The sequence below is a fragment of the Spermophilus citellus genome (assembly GCF_964194105.1).
Source record: "Spermophilus citellus genome assembly, chromosome: 9".
Lineage (NCBI taxonomy): Eukaryota > Metazoa > Chordata > Mammalia > Rodentia > Sciuridae > Spermophilus > Spermophilus citellus.
In genome coordinates, this window is record NC_138191.1 from 2,354,701 (window position 1) to 2,374,190 (window position 19,490).

At 36.6% G+C, this 19,490-nt stretch overlaps 1 protein-coding gene across 2 annotated transcripts in view; it reads right to left on the bottom strand.

Moving 5' to 3' along the window:
- GOLPH3L (golgi phosphoprotein 3 like) overlaps window positions 1-19,490 on the bottom strand; it is a 45,958-nt gene that overhangs the window by 12,443 nt on the left and 14,025 nt on the right. For both annotated transcript variants that reach the window (XM_081307072.1, XM_081307071.1), the window contains 2 exons: window positions 4,329-4,460; window positions 1,675-1,789 (listed from right to left, as the gene is read on the bottom strand). In XM_081307072.1, the coding sequence (XP_081163198.1) occupies window positions 1,675-1,789; window positions 4,329-4,460 (247 nt within the window). The remainder of the gene's footprint in view (window positions 1-1,674; window positions 1,790-4,328; window positions 4,461-19,490) is intronic.

Here is a 19,490-nt window from a genome sequence, read left to right on the forward strand (position 1 = left end):
GATGGGAAGATCACAAGTTCGAGGCCAGCCTTAGCAATATTAGTGAGGCCCTAAGCAAGTTAGTGAGATCTTATCTCAAAATAAATAACTAAAAAGAGATGGGAATGTAGCTCAGTGTTAAAAGCATCCTTAGATTCAATCTCCAGTACCAAAATAATAATAATAATATAATTATAATATAGTAATGTAATAAATAATAAGAGCTGGGGATATAGCTTAGTGGTAGAGTGCCCCTGGGTTCAATACCTAGCACCATTAAAAAAAAAAATGTAAAGAGCCTTTAAAACCCAGTAACAACAACAACAACAACAAAAACAATTTAAAAATGAAAAAAGGGGACTGGGGTTATAGCTCTATGATAGTTCAATTGCCTTGCATGTGTGAGGCACTGTGTTCGATCCCCAGCGTCATAAAAATTAAGGTATTGTGTCCATCTACAACTTAAAAAAAAGGGCTTGAATAGATGTTTTTCTAAAGAAGTTGGACACATCCAATAAGCACATGAAAAGATGCTCCATATCACCAGTCATTTGTCAAATGCAAATCAAAATCATAATGAGATATTATTTTAAACCAATGGAATGGCTATAATAAAGGAGGGGAAATAAAAAACAGAAAAGAACTAGTATTGACCAGGATATGGAGAAATTAGAACCTTGGTACGTTGCTGGTGGAAATCTAAAATGGTAGAGTTTGGTGGTTTCCCAAAGGTTAAACATACTCATTCCTTTTTAAGACTGATTAATATTCCTTGGTATGTATTCATTCATTTTTGTTTATTCATTCATCATCTGATGCACATTTGTGTTGTTCTCACCTTTTGACTACTTTGAACACTGGGGTTATCAGGTCCCTGATTTCAGTACTTTTGGATATATACCTAGCAGTACAACTGCTGGTCATGTAGTATACATCCTCTTGCCATAAGTATTGTATGTTCACAGCAGCATTATTCACAATCGCTAAAAAGTGAAAATACCTCAACTTCCATCAACTGGTGAACTGATAAACAAATGTGGTATATTCATACAATGAAATACTATTTGGCATATTTGGCAATAGAGTCAAGTTAAAACTGGGAAAAATTCCCTGGCCGTGGTGATGCATACCTGTAATCCCAGTGGCTCAGGAGGCTGAGGCAGGAGGATTATGAGCTCAAAGCCAGCCTCAGCAATTTAGTGAGGTGAGAAGCAACTTAGTGAGACCCTGTCTCTAAATAAAATACAAAAAGGGCTGGGGATGTGACTCAGCGGTTAAGCATCCTGGGTTCAATCTCTAGTACCAAAAAAAACCAAAACAAAACTGGGAAAAATTCAATTTTGGTGGAGTGTATCAATGTCAATATTCTGATTATCATCTCTTTTTCTTCTTCTTCTTTTTTTTTTTTTTTGTGGTTCTGGGGATTTAACCCAGGGCTTTGTGTGTGTGAGGGAAGTACTCTACCAACTGAGCTATATCCCCAGCCCTCTGGTTATCATCTTAATAAAGATGTTAGAAAAATTTCTTGTGAAGAACACTGTTAAAAGAGCTTTTCAGAGGAGGGTGGCAGAACATAAGATGAAGCTTTGTATGTATCTTACCCAGCACGTTGAATTTCTGTACTTCTTATCTCAACCTTAAGAGAAGGACAAAGATAATCAAGTGTGGAATTGTGATCATTTTGAGTAATTTTACCAGTGAGAAGCTCTATCCATGTTTGGACAGTTTCTGTGGGTTCAGTTGCTTTGATGTGTTTGAGAGTTTCATCCAGTAAAACATCACCTGTTGGGCTGTCTGACTTTAGCAGCACCTTTGAGAAAAGAAGAAACAAAAAACCTTGAGTTGTTCACTTCATTTAAATTAAAATCTTTCAGTACTATAGTTTCATAATACACTTTTCCCTGTCCTGAAAAAAGGTGGTTTTGGTTTTTTTGGGGTACCAGGGATGAACCTAGGGGTGCTTAACCACTGAGCCACATCCCCAGCCCTTTTTTTTATTTTGAGACGGGGTCTTGCTAAGTTGCTTAGGGCCTTGCTAAATTGCGGAGGCTGGCTTTGAATTTGTAATCCTCCTCCCTCAGCCTCCGTAGCCACTGGGATTATAGGCTTGTGCCTCTGTGCCCAGCCTGAAGAAAGTTTAAAATACAATATGATGTGTTAGGGAGAAGAGAAAAATAACATTTGAAGTGGACACTAGAGACAAAAGAGATATAAATAATGAAGGGAAGATTTAATAACTTCCTTGAGTCTGAACAACCACCTGTGAAACTGTTAACAAAGGTAGGAAAAAGCCAGGAAAGAAAGCCAGTTTTGGAGAAAAGCTGATTTTTTTTTTTTTTTACAGTCTGGATATTTTATTTATTTATTTTTTTATTGTTGGTTGTTCAAAACATTACATAGTTCTTGACATATCATATTTCACACTTTGATTCAAGTGGGTTATGAACTCCCATTTTTACCCCGTACACAGATTGCAGAATCACATCAGTTACACTTCCATTGATTTACATATTGCCATACTAGTGTCTGTTGTATTCTGCTGCCTTTCCTATCCTCTACTATCCCCCCTCCCCTCCCCTCCCCTCCCCGAGAAAAGCTGATTTTAAAAAATTTTTTATTTTTAATTTTTACAGTGCTAGAGATTGAACCCAGGGACTTGCTCATGGTAGGCAAGTACTTTACCACTGATCTATAGCCCTAGACCAATAAATCTGGTTTTCTTTTTTTAGTACCAGTGATTGAATCTAGAGACAGACCCTTAACCACTGAGCTACCTCTTCAGCTCTTTTTATTTTTTGAGATAGTCTTGGTAAGTTACTTAGAACCTCACTGACAAGTTAGTTAAGTGAGGCTGGCTTTGAATTTTGATCCTTCTGCCTCAGACTCCCAAGTTGTTGGAATTATAGGCATGCATCACCACACCAGGCTCAATAAGCACGGTTTTAACTGATATTGGGCAGCCAAGTGGAATTGTCCAGACAAACCAGGCATGGCAGCACATATCTACAACCCCAGCCACTCAGGAAGCTGAGGCAGGAATATTGCAAGTATGAGGCTACCCTCAGCAACTTAGCAAGGGTGTCTCAAAATAAAATTTTTAAAAATGGCTGAAGGGCTGGGGCTGCAGTTCAGTGGCAGAGTGCTTGCCTAGCATGTGTGAGGTACTGGAGTCAATCCTCAGCCCTGCATAAAATAAACAAATAAAAAAAATGCATGTTGTCCATACACAACTACAAAAAAAAAAAAAAAAAAAAAAAGTGGCTCAGGATGTAGTTCATTGGAAGTTTAGAGCACCCCTGGATTCAACACCTAATAGTAAAACAAAAAGAAAGAAAAAGGTGGGGGATGAGAAGACAGAGGTAAAAAAGCAGTGGAGAACAAGAAGGAAGAAGAGGAAGAGGAGGAGGATTTTCCTGGAGGATGAATAAGATATGCCTAGAAATTTGGGAGTTAATTTCACGTAGGTGATAGATACAACTTCGAAGTTAAGTGGTATTTTCAAAAGGATAGAAAATCACATAACAGAATACAAACTGAGACTTTTATGCTAAGGAATGGAGAAGTAAAGGAAATGGGGTATAGTACAATATAAAGAAAGACCAATAATGGTGAAAGTTTCAAGTAGGAGGGGGTGCTCAAAAATGTCAAATGCCACACACAGGTTAAAGGAGAAAAATAAAGAAAGGAAGCTTGTTCTACCTAAGGATGTAGTTTCAGAAGAGAGCTTAGAAGTTGTAAGCAGAAAAAATTAGTAAGAAAATGAATACAGAAATATAATTCAGGAAGAAAAAAAGGAATATAGTTTTTATGTTGCAATAGACTTATAGTAGATGGAAGAACTGAACACAAAATAACCAAGTCAAGCAAAAAACTGACCCACTCAGATGATTCCTTCTGCTGTATAATATTATATTTCATAATGTTATAACTATAGAAATAGAGGGAGAAATAACCAACACCATTCTAAATGTAATTTTTTTGTATAAAAAAGACAAAACTCATGAGCTTCCTATGACTCTTTTTTTAAAAAAATATTTTTAGTTGTAGATGGACACAATACCCTTATGTATTTAATTTTATGTGGTGCTGAGGATCAAACCCAGGGCCTCCCATGTGCTGGACAAGCACTCTACCATTGAGCTATACCCCCAACCCCGTATGATCTTTTAGACTAAGGTTAGTTAGGTTACTGCCTCTGCTACAGGAAAATTAAACCTGTTTATTTATGGGACAACTGAGTCAGAGATATTTATCATGTCTTACTATTCAAATCTTCTTATTCTTCCAAAATGTACTGTTGGTATTTGCCTTTCCATAAGTTTAGAAGATGTTCACAGAAGATGCTGTACCTTTCTGTCTAGTAGTCGCTTCTTACGCATGGTGGGGGGTTCCAGAGAGATTCGACCCCGCATGGCTAGTTCTATCAGGATGCCCCCTCGCAGGCCAGATGATATACAGTCATTCCAAAAAGATGTATAACCCTAGGAAAGAGGAAAAGAACAGAAACAGTGTTCTGAAATGGGTACTGACTTCCAGCCAGCATCCTAAGTATAAGATGTGGTTTCTGTGAATCATTTCATATCACTTGAACTTAAAGCAAAGTAGACAATGGAATGTTTCTTTAATCTCCTTAATCTAAACTTCCGCAAATATTATTTTCTGTCTAACTTCAACCTCTTTAGTGAATTTCTATGGTTTGGCTGCTAATTAACTGGCATGCTAAATTTTAATTTTTGAAAAGAACTTTGACTTTTTTTTTTAGAATTTTTTTTTTAATATTTATTTTTACTTTTCGGTGGACGACAACATCTTTGTTTGTATGTGGTGCTGAGGATTAAACCCAGGCCGCACGCATGCCAGGCGAGCGTGCTACCGCTTGAGCCACATCCCCAACCCTGGCTTTTTTTTTTTTTTTTTTTAAATATATTTTGTTTTTGGTACTGAGCTACTTCCCTAGCCCTTTTTATATTTTACTTAGAGATAGGGTCTCACTGAGTTCTTAGGGCCTTGCTAAAATGCTGAAGCTGGCTTTGAACTCTTTGTCCAACTTATCTCAGTCTCCCAAACCACTGGGATTATAGGTGTGTACCACCACACCCAGCTTTTTTTCTTTTTTTTTTGGTATCAGGAATTGAACCCAGTCAGTGGACCTTTACCACTGAGTGACATCCCCAGCCCTTTTTTAAAAAAATATTTTATTTAGAGGCTGGCTTTGAACTTGCAAAACTACTGCATCAGCCTCCCAAACCACTGGGATTATAGGCATGCACCACTGCATCCAGAGAATTTTGGCTCTCTAGAAGTGTTTCCATGATACACTAAATTTCAGACTGGGGTAAAAATATGACATAAAGGAAAAAAGTTAAATCATTTAGGTCTTTTACTTCCCCTTAATATGCTTTATATACAATTTTTGTTGTTGTTGTTGTTTTTCAGGGCTGGGAATGGAACTCAGGATCTTGCACATGCTAGGCAAGCTCTCTACCTTGGAATTACATTTCTAACCAAGCAGGCTAATCTGATGGGAAGCTACAGAAACCCACTGACTAGTTAAGGTGTCTTGGATATGTTATTTAACCTTTCTTTCTTTCTTTTTGAGTTTGGTAAGTGTGGTTTTATTTTATTTTTTGTTACTTAACCTTTCTCAAGTACAATATCCTCATCTAAAAAATGGGGACACTAGTATCCATTTTCATGCTTGCTGTGAGGATTAAATGAGATGAAATATATGATAAAGCATTTAGCATAGTGCCTAGAATATTGGAGGTGTTTAAATGCTAGTTCCTCTTCCTTAGAAGCTACAGGGAATATATAAAAACATAAGAAGGGTTGGGGTTGTGGCTCAGCGGTAGAGTGCCCGCTAGCACGTGCAGGGCCCTGGGTTTGATCCTCAGCACAACATATGAATAGATAAAATAAAAGTATTTTGTGTAACTATAATTTAAAAAATAAATAAACATTAAAAAAAAAAAACAGAAGAGGGGCTGGGGATGTGGCTCAGGCGGTAGCGCGCTCGCCTGGCATGCGTGCGGCCCGGGTTCGATCCTCAGCACCACATACCAACAAAGATGTTGTGTCTGCCGAGAACTAAAAAATAAATATTAAAAATTCTCTCTCTCTCTCTCTCTCTCTCTCTCCTCTCTCACTCTCTCTTTAAAAAAAAAAAAACAGAAGAAATTATTGTCTTAAGAAGCTAAAAGTCTAGCTGGAAAACCATGTAAGCTTGATGAAAATTGTTACAACATAAAGTAAATAAAAATTCATTTGAAAAAGCAGTAGAAGAGAGGCATAAATCACTTTTAGAGTAGTTGGGAACTCCTATAGGACTTTTACTGGGGGGACTGAAGGATAAATAGGTTGAACCTGGCAGAGAGGGATGGTTTTCCACGTGGAAGAAATCATCCAAATTCTACTTATTTTTCAAAATGGATAAGTATCCTAAGCAAAATGTCAAGAAGGGAGATCACAAATATGTTTATAGACTCTAACTCAAAAGTTTAAAGAAAAATTATGAGATCAAGTTGGTTGGGATCAAGTGTGAAAAGCTTTGATGTTTTGAACTTTTAAAGGAAAGGCACATAGTGAATTCTGAAGATTATAAGGAAAGGGTTATGATTAACACAAGGAACATCTATCAGAGTTATCAGAGTTGTTCAATATTTTCTGGTACTGGGGATTGAGCCCAGGGGGCTCTACCACTGAGCTACATCCCCAGAACTAATTATCTATCTATCTATCTATCTATGGTTTTCTTCTTCATATTGTTATTATTATTTTGGTACCAGGGATTAAACTCAGGGGCGCTTAGCCATGGAGCCACATCCCCAGCCCTTTTTATTTTTATTTATTTATTTTTTTGAGTCATAGTCTTGCTAAGTTGGTTAGGGTCTCCCTAAATTGCTGAGGCTGGCTTTGAACTTGCGACCCCCCTGCCTCAGCCTCCCGAGTTGCTGGGATTACAGGTGTAAACTATAACGCTGGGCTTTATTTTTTTTTAATTTTGAGACAGGGTCTTGCTAAATTGCTGAGGCAGGTCTTGAACTTGCAACTTTCCTGCCTCAGCCCTCAGGCATGCACCACTGTAACTGGCTCAACTTTTCAATACTCTTTAGCTGTATTTGGCTGTAGCTTTGTCCTTGGAGAGAAGCTGGGTGAAAGGCTAGCAGGTAGGGTCTAGCATGATTTTACACATTAGCAAGAGTTGTCCTAAAATAATCTTTTATCAATACAGTCATGTCTAATATTTATTGAGGATTTATTTATTTATTGAATTACAAAGCTAACTCTTTTTTCTTTTTTAAATTTTTTTAATATTTATTTTTTAGTTTTCAGCGGATACAACATCTTTGTTTGTATGTGGTGCTGAGGATCGAACCCGGGCCACACGCATGCCAGGTGAGCGCGCTACCGCTTGAGCCACATCCCCAGCCCTACAAAGCTAACTCTTTAATACTTTGGGTTGTGCCCCACAGGAATAAAAACCACTGTGAAGGGGGCTGGGGTTGTGGCTCAGTGATAGAGCACTTGCCTTGCATGTGTGAGGTACTGGGTTCATTTCTCAGTACCATATATAAATAAATGAATAAAATAAAGGTCTATCAACAACCACCCCCCAAGAATTTAAAAAACAAACAAAATAACACTCCGAAGGGATAAGCCTCTCATCCCCAGGAGTGGCTCAGGGGGAAAGAGGCTACCTTAGAGACAGGAAGCATAAAAGGGATCAGCTGCAGATTCAGGGGAAAGGGAATGTCATGGATTATGGGAACTGTGAGCACTACCGGAGGAAATATGAGCCTGGTGGAACTGGTTCCGGGCACACAGACAAAGAGCAAGAGAGTTAGATATGCAGCCACAAAGCTATTTGGGTTCCTTCTTCTTGTTTGCCTTTTCTGCTTCTTAATGGTCTCCAAGTTTCTCTGCTTGCAGACAGTCGCGAAAAGCTCTGGGCACCTTATATGAATCACTCTGCTTTTTTATATTCTTCTGATAGCGGGTCATGGCAAAAGTAGCAGCCTCGGGGCTGGGGATGTGGCTCAAGCGGTAGCGCGCATGCGTGCGGCCCGGGTTGGATCCTCAGCACCACATGCAAACAAGGATGTTGTGTCCGCCGATAACTAAAAAATAAATATTGAAAAATTCTCTCTCTCTCTCCCCCTCTATCACTAAAAAAGTAGCAGCCTCACTGAACAATTTTTAACTGTGAGATTGTGCTAAGCTTTCTTAATCCCTTACCTGATTATATCTTTGTAATAACCCTGTAAGAAAGGTAGTAATAACTACTACTAACCCACAACTTAAAAATGAGGAAACTAAAGCTTACAGAAGTTATTTAGCAAAACAGAGGTAAATAAAAACTAAAGTGGCACAGATTTCAAAATCTTTTAAAATTCTGTTTTCCCTTTTTATTGGCTTAGAAGTTATGCATTTGTTTATTTTTTAAAAATACATTTTATTATTTTTTCATGTGGTGCTAAGGATGGAACCCAGTGCCTCACATGTGCTAGGCAAGTGCTCTACCACTGAGCTACACCCCTACCCCTGCATGTTTCCCATTGATTTATTTACTGATACTGGGGAGTGAAAACAGGGGTGCTTAACTACTGAGCCACATTCCCAGCTATCTTCTGTATTTTATTTAGAGACAGGGTCTCACTGAATTACTTAGGGCCTTGCTAAATTGCTGAGGCTGGCTTTGAATTCAAGAACCTCCTGCCTCAGCCTCCGAAGCTGCTGGGTAGGTAGGATTACAGGTGTGCACCACCATGCCTGGTGCATTTGTTTCTTTCAGAAGTTACCTGGTGACATTTTAACATGCATGGCAATTAATTTAAAATTAACATAAAATCTAGCCAGGCATGGTGGCTCACACCTGTAATCCCAGCAACTCAGGAATCTGAGGCAGGAAGATCACAAGTTCAAAGTTAGTCTCAGCAATTTAGCAAGGCCCTAAGCCACTTACTGACACCCTGTCTCACTATAAAAATAAATAAATAAAAAAGCTGGAAATGTGGCTCAGTGGTTAAGTGCCTTGGAGTTCAACCTCCAGTACAAAAAAATTAAAAATAAATGAAATTAACATAAAATCTAAATATGAAAAACTAATATATTTACCACTCTCCTAGTTGTCCAATACTTTTTTTAAAAAAACAATATTTATTTTTTAGTTTTAGGTAGACACAACATCTTTTTTTTTTTTTTTTTAACGTGGTGCTAAGAATCGAACCCAGTGCCTCATGCATGCTAGGCAAGCACGCTACCACTTGAACCACATCCCCAGTTCTACTTTTTCTTTCTTTACCTCACAAATATTAATGATCATCATTATTATTTTATATGGGTAGCACTTGTTTAGATTTATTCAGATGATTACCATTTTTTTCTTTTTTTAAAAATGTCCTTTTATTAACTTTTTTTTTTAGAGAGAGAGAGAGATAATTTTAATATTTATTTTTTAGTTTTCGGCAGACACAACATCTTTGTTTGTATATGGTGCTGAGGATCGAACCCGGGCCGCATGCATGCCAGGTGAGCGCGCTACCGCTTGAGCCACATTCCCAGCCCCGATTACCATTTTCTTTGCTCACCATTCCTTCTTGTATATCAGACCTCCTTTCTCATACTACTTTCCTTCTATCTAAATTTGAACTTTTAAAAAATATTTAATTTATTTTTTGTTTTTAGTTATAGGTGGACACAATATCTCTATTTTTTTTCTTTCTTTTTAACAGACTTTAATAGAGGAATCAGGAGTATAGAAAACAAAAACAGCAATGATTTCCCACACAATCAAAAATGTCTCTATTTTACTTTATGTGGTGCTGAGGATCGAACCCAGTGCCTCACACATGCTAGGTGAGTGCTCTACCTCTGAGCCACAACTCTAGCCCTAAACTTAAATTTCATTAAGTGAAAGTCTGCTGGAAGCAAATTCTACTTTATCTGAAATGTCCTTATTTCACTATCATTCCTCTTTTTGTTTTGGGGGTATTTGTTTGTTTGGTTTTGGTACTGGGATTCAGATGTGTGCCACTGCTTCTGGCTCACCTATTAGATTTCAATTTTGGTGTTTTGTTTGGGAGCCCTTGGAAATTACCTTCTACTTTCCAAGGTTCAAGAATATATTATAAATTAAGGTTGTTCAAGATTTAAGGTCTGACCACCATACTGCTGGGGGTAGGAGGCCTCTAATTCCAGTGTTCCCACTATAGCCAACATGGTCTTTCAGATCAAGTATAATTCTTTATCTTTCTGATGTTCCTCCCAATCTTCAGGATTGAGTCTAAGTGGCATAGTATAGTATTCAACTTGAGCGGCTGCTGTCTCCTCTCATCTTTCTTCCAGTACACTATGCTTAGATATCCTGAATTATTTTAAGTGCTTTTAATGTATTATTTTGCTATTGGCCTTTGCACATACTTTCTTCTAGACCTGGTAACCAATTCTCCTTCTTGTGATTAAGGATTATGTACAGAGGTAACATCTTCCATGTAACCACTGTTTCTAGCTCCACTTCACCCTCTGGGTATGCTTATATACTTTTCTCTCGTATCATCTATTGTATCACCTTGCAATCAACTGTCCTCATTAGACTATAAATTCCATTAAGGAGAGAGTATCCCTTATGAAGACCCATAGTACCTGTTCAATAAATATCTCTTCTCTCTGTTTCTGTCTCTCTCTTTGGTACTAGGAATTGAGACCAGGAGTGTTTTACCACTGAGCTACATTCCCAGTCCTATTTATTTATTTACTTATTTGAGGTGATGGGGATTGAGCTCTGGCCTCATGCACTCTAATACTAAGCCATATATCCAGTCCTTTATTTTTTGAGATGGAGTCTCACTAAGTTGTCAAGGTTGGCTTTGAACTTGAAATCTTCCTGCCTCAGCCTCCTGAGATGCCACAGGCAAACACCACCATGCTGTTGCTCAAAAAGTATTTCTTGAACACATAAAAATGTATAAGTGAAAGTAAGTGACAGGCATGGGGCCACACATTAATCCCAGCAACTTGAGAGGCTGAGGAAGGAGGCTCGCAAATTTGAGGCCAGCCTCAGCAACTTAGAGGTCCTAATTGGTGAGAAGTTGTCTCAAAATAAAAAAATCAAAAGGGCTGGGGATGTGTCTCAGTGGTTAAGCATGAGAGAGAGAGAGAGAGAGAGAGAGAGAGAGAGAGAGAGAAGAGAAGAGAAGAGGAGGGGAGGGGAGGGGAGGGGAGGGGAGGGGAAGGGAGGGGAAGAAGACAAGAGAAGAGAAGGAGAAAGAGAGAGAGAAAGAAGTAAAATAAGTTAACCTGGCAGAATCTCAGCTTGAGCCATAAACATCCCTTAAACATCTCCAAATTTCCTGAGGGCCTGAAAATAACCGTAGGATTAGTTTCCTCCCCTCTCTGACTCATGGTCTGCTTGAAGAGTCATATTTGTGACTCCTCTTTAAGGAGGAGATAGATTTTTTTTTTTTGGTTTAATATTTGATTTCGTACAATTCAGCTGCCCAATTAAGGTTAAACTATAACTTACTTCAGAACATACAATTTATTCAGGCATATAATATACATATTCCGGGTAACTATAACTTTCCACAGGTGTGCAAACATTTCAGCCAGCATTAAAACATTTGGAGGAAAATTTCCTTTGTTTTTTCATTTCTTCCTGACATAAAACTTCTGTTTCAGTGATGTCAGATTGTCAACAGAACTGTAAATGAGAAGCACTGTAAATAAAGAAGCAATGAAGACCAGGATGTAGAAACTATGATTTTGAATATTACCCTTTCCCTCAGAGCATCTTAAAACAAGTAAAACTCTCCAAATGAGTTTTCAAACTTTTTTTTAATTGAGTAATAACCAATAATAGGAAGAAGTATAACAACATATGTAGGGGGCTGGCGTTGTAGCTCAGTGGTACAGTGCTTGCCTAGAACATGTGAGGCACTGGGCTTGATCCTCAACACCACAGAAAAATAAATAAAAGAAAGGTATTGTGTCCATCTAAAAATTATATACATATATGTGTGTATATATATATATATATATATATATATATATATATATACATATATATGTATATATACACACATGTAGAATTTAAAAAATAATTATAAAATAAATACCTTTACAACTTTAAGAAAGAGACAGGAGGGCTGGGGTTGAGGCTCAGTGGTGGAGCACTAGCTTGGCACGTACAGGGTGCTGGGTTCGATCCTCAGCACCACATAAAAATAAATAAATAAAATGAAGGTATTGTGTTCAACTACAACAACAACAAAAAATTAAATAAATAAAAAATAAAAAAAAGAAAAGAGGCAGGATTTAGAAAAAGATAATCACTAAGAAAGAGATGACAGTACATAATAGTAATGTTTCCCGTGCACTATGGCTACAGATGACCAATAGAGGCTTGAGGCTGTTGTCATCTAGGGTAGTATCTTAGAACAGATTAATGATATGAATCCAGGTATAGAATAGCCTGCAGGCAAGGGAAGACAAAGAGTTATTTAATTTTCTAAGTTTCTTTTTACTCTTTTTCTCTATATGTCTAGCTTGTGAATTCTCAAACTATTCTCAGGCACTCCAAACAGTAGTAGTTTTTATCATTTTCTTTCTTACATTTGTTACTTAGGAGATAAAGGAATTTTCATTGTTATAACTGTCCAGGGCTATCTCCCTACAACTACATAATTGATTTAAAATTTAAAATTAAGGAGTCTGTTAAAGGGCCAATAGTTTGGTATATCTGAGGAAGAAGTCCTAGCACAGAGAAATATTTATCATTCAGTCACTAAATTTCATTATCAGAGGTAATATATATGAGGAAAAGTATATTTTCAGGCCTACTAAAAACAGATTTTCACATTATCTCATGAGCAACAGTCTTGGAAGATTGGTAGAATGACATCTTTGGATAGTGGATTTTGTTCTGCCTGATTTTAAAAATATGACTATATAAAAAAGAAAAAAAGATCACATTAGAGAAAGCCTTCCAGATGACTACTATAAACAGTTTTGTGGGTATTTTTCCTAGATTTTTCTTATTTTATACATATTCATTCAGATTATATTTAGAAATGAAATTACACATGTTGGGTTTGGTGGCACATTCCTGTAATCCCAGCAGCTCGGGAGGCTGAGGCAGAAAGATCACAAATTAAGGCCAGACTCAGCAATTTAGTTATTCCCTATCTCATGAGTTACTCCAAAAACAAAACAACAAAACAAACTGACAACAAAAAGCAAACTGGGATGTAGCTCAGTTATAAAATGCCCCTTATTCAATCCCCAGTACCCAGTACCAAAAGAGAAATGAGATTATACTGAATGACAACATTTTTCACTTACACATTATTTTGCATAACTTTCTTTTTTTTTACTTCATATTTTTCCACATTTTTTCATTAGTGCATTATAGCTGTACTATTTTATATGTATTTCCACATCAGTAAATACAGATGCACTATAATTTATCTATCTAACATTGTTTATGTATATTTCAGTTACTAATAATTTTTTGTTGTTTTGAAAAATTCTATAAAAAATACTCATTTGTATGTGTACTTCTATTGAATAAATTCCTAAAAGAAATTTTTGGGTCAAAGATTATACATATTTTGGGCTGGGGATGTGGCTCAAGTGGTAGCACGCTCGCCTGGCATGCGTGCAGCCCGGGTTCGATCCTCAGCACCACATACAAAGATGTTGTGTCCGCCAAAAACTAAAAAAATAAATATTAAAAAAATTTTTTAAAAAAGATTATACATATTTTATGTGTAATAATGTTATTTTTCTCTTGTAAAATGTTGGGCAATGCAAATTCTATGAATACAGTCAGTCAACACTTTATACTGAATTCTTGCTTAGTTAAGCATTCAAAGTGTTCTTCCTTATTTGAACTTCCTTGAAGACCCACCTTAAAACAACTTTGAACACCGACGATCATAAAGTTGGCTGCTTGGGGTAAAAAGAGGAAAAAAAGCCAGGTGCAGTGGTGCATACCATACCTATAATCCTAGTGGTTAGGGAGGCTGAGACAGGAGGATCACAAGTTCCAGGCCAGCCTTTGCAACTTAGCAAGGATCTAAACAATTTAGTGAGACCCTGTCTCAAAATTAAAAATAAAAATTGCTGGGGATGTGGTTCAGTGGTTAAGTATCCCTGGGTTCAATCACCAGTACTATTAAAAAAAATTAGTTTTTGTTTTTTAAAATTTTTTGTAGTTGCAGATGGACAGAATGCCTTTATTTTATCTGTTCATTTTTATGTGGTGCTAAAGATTGAACACAGTGCCTCATACACATTAGGCAAGAGCTTTGTCACTGAGCCACAACCCCACCCCGAAAAATTAGTTTTACTGTATTAAAAAAAAATGATTTCTTGATGGTGTGGTGTCACACACTTGTACTTCCAGATACTCAAGACATTGAAGCAGGAGGATTGCCAGTTCAAGGCCAGTCTGGGCAAACGAGCATGACCTTGTCTCAAAATAAAATTAGGTTAAGGACATAGCTCAGTGGTAGAAGGCCAGCACTAGAAAAAAGAATTTTTTTTTCCTTTAACCTAAGCAACTCCACAATAATAATCTATTTTGCAAAGGCAGAGGGAAGCAAAATCTGGAGAAAATAGAGAGTTTCAATAAGATACTTCTGCAACAAGTAAAATTAATGTTAACTAAATTAAAAAAGCAAAAGTCGAAATGGAAAGGAAGCATCAAATGAAAAAGAGTGCAAAACTAAGAGTGCAAGAATCCTGTTATACACCTCAAAAATCTGGAAATGTCACCAGAATCCAAAGAGCAAAATACATTTTCCTTGAGGAAAAGTTTTTAATTAATTCATTTTTGTGTTTTCTTCTTCCTTTCTTTCAATATGAAAGAAAAGTCATATATATATATATATATATGACTAATTCTTTCCTTTATACCTCAGTAATTAATCTGAATTTTTTTTTTTTTTTTTTTTTTTTTTTTTTGTGGTGCTGGGAACTGAACCCAGGGCATGTGAGGCAAGCACTCTACCAAAACTGACCTATATCCCCAGCCCCTGAATTTTCTAACAGTCATGTACAACTAATTCAGATATGGGATTTCTATTCCCAGATTATATCATCAAGTAAATTAAGCATTCTTTTGAGGTATAGTATGCAATCCAAGTAAGAAAACTGTGAATCATCTTATTTACCTTTTTTTTTCATTCTATGTAAACCGAAACATAAAAATCAAAGAATAATAAGAATAGTAAGTGCTCGCTTCGGCAGCACATATACTAAAATTGGAACGATACAGAGAAGATTAGCATGGAGTATTACTCTGCATTAAGAAATGACAAAATTATAGAATTTGGAGGGAAATGGATGGCATTAGAGCAGATTATGCTAAGTGAAGCTAGCCAATCCCTAAAAAACAAATGCCAAATGTCTTCTTTGATATAAGGAGAGTAACTAAGAACAGAGTAGGGAAGAAGAGCATGAGAAGATGAATAACATTAAACAGGGATGAGAGGTGGGAGGGACAGGGAGAGAGAAGGGAAATTGCTTGGAAATGGAAGGAGACCCTTAGGGTTATACAAGATTACATACAGGAGGAAGTGAGGGGAAAGGGAAAAATAATACAAGGGGGAGAAATGAATTACAGTAGAGGGGGTAGAGAGAGAAGAGGGGAGGGGAGGGGAGGGGAGGGGGGATAGTAGAGGATAGGAAAGGCAGCTGAATACAACAGACATGAGTATGTCAATATGTAAATCAATGTAAGTGTAACTGATGTGACTCTGCAATCTGTATACGGGGTAAAAATGGGAGTTCATAACCCACTTGAATCAAAGTGTGAAATATGATATATCAAGAACTATGTAATGTTTTGAACAACCAATAAAAATAAAAAAAATAAAAATAAAAAAAAAGAATAGTAAATTATGAGCTCTCTTCCAGAAAATAGATTTTTTAGGACACTTGTGTTCTGATAGTAATATTAGTCTACTTGTTGCTCAATTTTAAGAGCTAATTCAAGTGATCATTTTTTAAGTCTAGCAAATTGGAAACCAGTGTTTTAAAGACTTAAGGCTACCTTATAGATGTTTATTTTATTTATTTATTAGTTGCACACAACACCTTTATTTTGTTTATTTATTTTTATGTGGTGCTGAGGATTGAACCCAGGGCCTCGCACATACTAGACGAGCGCTCTACCACTGAGCCACAACCCCAGCCCTAGATGTTTATTCTAAAGAACAGAAGAGGGTTTTATGCTGAGCATCCAAATAACATCTCTCTCTCTTTTTAAAATAAAAATCTCTTTTTATTTATTTATTTTTATGTGGTGCTGAGGATCAAACCCAGTGCCTCACACATGCTAGGCAAGTGCTCTGCCATTAAGCTACAACCATAGCCCCCTAACTAAGGTCTCTTTGAGCACAAGAAAATTACCATTTGAGAGCCAAGCCTGACAGAGTTTTAACAACAATAAAATAATAATAGTAGTTACTATATATTGACCATTTATATTTACAGGTTCTGAGCTTAAAATTTTATATAATTAGTTAATTTAATTCTTATAACAGTATTATAAAATCCATATTATCTCTATTAAATAGGAATAATGTTTTATAGGATACGAAACCAACTTACAAAAATCAATACCTTTCTTATATACCTATACTGAAAAAGAAATAAGGGGGAAAAAAAAAAGCAGAGGACTAAATCTAACCATGGAGGTAAAAGACCTCTACTATGAAATTAGAGAACACTGGGCCTGAGGTTGTAGCTTAGTGGTAGAGCACTTGCCCAGAATGCATAAGGCACTGGGTTCTATCCTCAGCACTGGGGTGGTGGCTCAGTGGTAGAGTACTTGTCTCACATGTGTGAGGCACTGGGTTTGATGTGCGCTCAGCCCTCAGCACCACATAAAAAATAAAAAAATAAAAATTAATTAATTAAATGAAGTTATTGTGTCCATCTACAACTAAAAAAATAAAATAAAATAAAAAGAAATTATAGAACACTGAAGAAAGAAATAAAAGAAGACATTAGAAGATGGAAAGACCTCCCATGTTCATGGATAGGCAGAATTAATATTATTAAAAAGAGCCATATTAACAAAAACAATATACAGATTCAGGGCTGGAGTTGTGGCTCAGTGGTAGAGTGCTTGCCTACCACATGTGGGGCACTGGACTTATTTATATAAGTGGTGCTGAGAATTGAACCAAGTAAATAAAATAAAGGTCTATCAACAACTAAAACATATTAAAAAAACAATATACAGATTCAGTACAATCCCTATCAATATACTAAAGATATTTTTTATAGAACTACAAAAAAAAAAAAAAAAAAAGAAGGAAAAAAGTCCTAAAATTCATTTGGAAGATAGCCAAAGCAATTCTAAGTCAAAAAAGCAATGTCAGAGGCATCATAATTCTTGGCTTCAAATTAATTACTGACCTAGAGTTAAAAAAAAAAACTGCATGGTGCCAGGAGCTGTGGCACATGCCTGGGATTCCTGTGGCTCAGGAGGCTGAGACATGATGATCAGAAGTTCAAAGCTAGCCTCAGCAACTTAGTGTGGGCCTAAGAAACTTAGTGAGATCCTGTCTCAAAATAAAAAACAAAAAGGGCTGTGGATGTGGCTCAGTGGTTAAGTGCCCCTGGGTCCAATACCCAGTAACAAAAGAAGACAAAAACAAGAACAACAATAAAACCTGCATGGTATTGGCATAAAAACAGACACATAAACCAATGTAATAGACGACACAGAGACAAATCCAGAGATATACGGTCATCTGATCCTTGCTAAAAAACATATGTTGGAACTGGGTATGGTGGCGGACACCTGTCATCCCAGTAGCTCAGGAGACTGAGGCAGGAGGATTGTGAGTTCAAAGCCAGCCTCAGCAAATTAGTGACATGCAAAGCAACTTAGTGAGACCCTGTCTCCAAATAAAATACAAAATAGGACTGCAGATGTGGCACTGTGGTGGTTGAATGCACCTGAGTTCAATCCCTAGTACACACACACACATACAAAAAAAAAAAAAATATGTTGGAGACAAGAAAGACTTTTTTAACAACTTGTGATGGGAAAACTGAATATCTATATGGAGAAGAATGAAACTATATCTCTATCTCTCACTCTGCACAAAAGTCAACTCAAAATGGATCAAAGACTTTGGAATTAGACCAGAAACTTGGCCATTGCCTCAAGAAAACATAGGGCCAACACTCCAACATATAGGTGCAGGCAATGAATTCTTCAATAGAACTACTAAAACTTAGGAAATAATACCAAGAATTAATACAAGGTATGGCAATAAATAAAAAAGCTTCTGCACAGCAAAAGAAACAAGAAGGTGGAGAACCTATAGAATGGGAGAATATCTTTGTTAGCTACTCTTCTGAGAGAGGATTAACATCCAGAATATCTAAAGAACTCAAAAAATTTACTACCCAAAAAAGCAAGTAATACAATCTATAGATGAGCAAATTAACTAAACAGACACTTCTCAAAAGAACAAATATAAATGACAGGCAGATGTATTTAAAAATTCCAATGTCTTTAGCAATTAGGGAAATGCAAATCAAAACTACACTGAGATTTCATCCCACTCCAGTTAGAATGACAGCCATCAAGAAAACAAATATAATAAACCCTGTAGAGGATGCAGGGAAAAAGGAACATTTTTTACATTGTTGGTGGGATTGTGAATTAGTACAACCACTATGACAATCGGTAAGGAGGTCCAACAACACCACCATATGACCCAGCTATATAATATTCCCCAGTATTCATCCTAAAGAATTAGTCAGCATAATATAGGAATATTACATATACTCATGTTTATAGCAGCACAATTCACTATTGCTAAATTATGGAACTGGCCTAGATGTCCATCAACAGATGAATAGAGAGAGCAAATGTAGTATTTATACTAAGATTTTTATTTATCCATAAAGATGAAATTATGTCAATTGCTGGTAAAAGGAAAAAACTGAAGAATATCATGCTGGAAGTCAAAGGTTGTATGTTTTCTCTCACATGTGAAAGCTAGAGAGAAAAAAGGCTAATGAATGTAGAAGTGAATCAGGTGGAGTGGAGAAGAGTAGGAGAGAAGAGGTGCCAGGAAATGAAACTAACCAAATTATACATGCACACAATAAAACAGTATAATTACACTGTTGGTGGGATTACTAATTTACAATCCCACCACCAAAATAAATATACCATTACACTGTGTGCATATATAAATATGGAACAATGAATCCCATTTTTGTGCATAATTATGATAGACCAATATAGAAAACTAGAAAATAAAAGGTGGTAACCAAGCATCATCTAGCGGCAAGATAAATGAAAGGGAATTCTAAGAAAGTACTGGATTTGTGATGAACTTTGTAAAGAAATGCACAATTTAAAGTAAAACAAACCAGGGGGGTAGGTAATGTGGCAGGAATATAAAAGATAAGGACAGATAAATAAGGTGGGGCTAGGGAGCCAGGAAAACACTGTCCTGCCTTCAAGGAGGCTGTAG